The sequence below is a fragment of the Austrofundulus limnaeus genome, unplaced genomic scaffold (genome assembly GCF_001266775.1).
Source record: "Austrofundulus limnaeus strain Quisiro unplaced genomic scaffold, Austrofundulus_limnaeus-1.0 Scaffold2563, whole genome shotgun sequence".
In the NCBI taxonomy this organism is placed as follows: Eukaryota; Metazoa; Chordata; class Actinopteri; order Cyprinodontiformes; family Rivulidae; genus Austrofundulus; species Austrofundulus limnaeus.
In genome coordinates, this window is record NW_013954965.1 from 4,125 (window position 1) to 4,528 (window position 404).

At 44.1% G+C, this 404-nt stretch overlaps 1 protein-coding gene across 2 annotated transcripts in view; it reads right to left on the reverse strand.

Moving 5' to 3' along the window:
* zgc:91910 (Zinc finger protein 706-like) overlaps window positions 1-404 on the reverse strand; it is a gene marked incomplete at its 3' end in the record, with an annotated part of 6,334 nt that continues 5,930 nt past the window's right edge. For both annotated transcript variants that reach the window (XM_013999917.1, XM_013999918.1), the window contains 1 exon segment: window positions 1-13. In XM_013999917.1, the coding sequence (XP_013855371.1) occupies window positions 1-13 (13 nt within the window).

Consider the following 404-nt stretch of genomic DNA (forward strand, 5'->3'; position numbering starts at 1 on the left):
CGGGCATCTGTGTCTGAGAGGACGAAATGTAAAACATCTGTGTCTGAGAGGACGAAATGTAAAACATCTGTGTCTGAGAGGACGAAATGTAAAACATCTGTGTCTGAGAGGACGAAATGTAAAACATCTGTCTGAGAGGACGAAACGTAAAACATCTGTCTGAGAGGACGAAACGTAAAACATCTGTGTCTGAGGGGACGAAACATAAAACATCTGTGTCTGAGGGGACGAAATGTAAAACATCTGTGTCTGAGGGGACGAAACGTAAAACATCTGTGTCTGAGGGGACGAAACGTAAAACATCTGTGTCTGAGAGGACGAAACGTAAAACATCTGTGTCTGAGGACGAAACGTAAAACATCTGTGTCTGAGAGGACGAAACGTAAAACATCTGTGAGGGGACG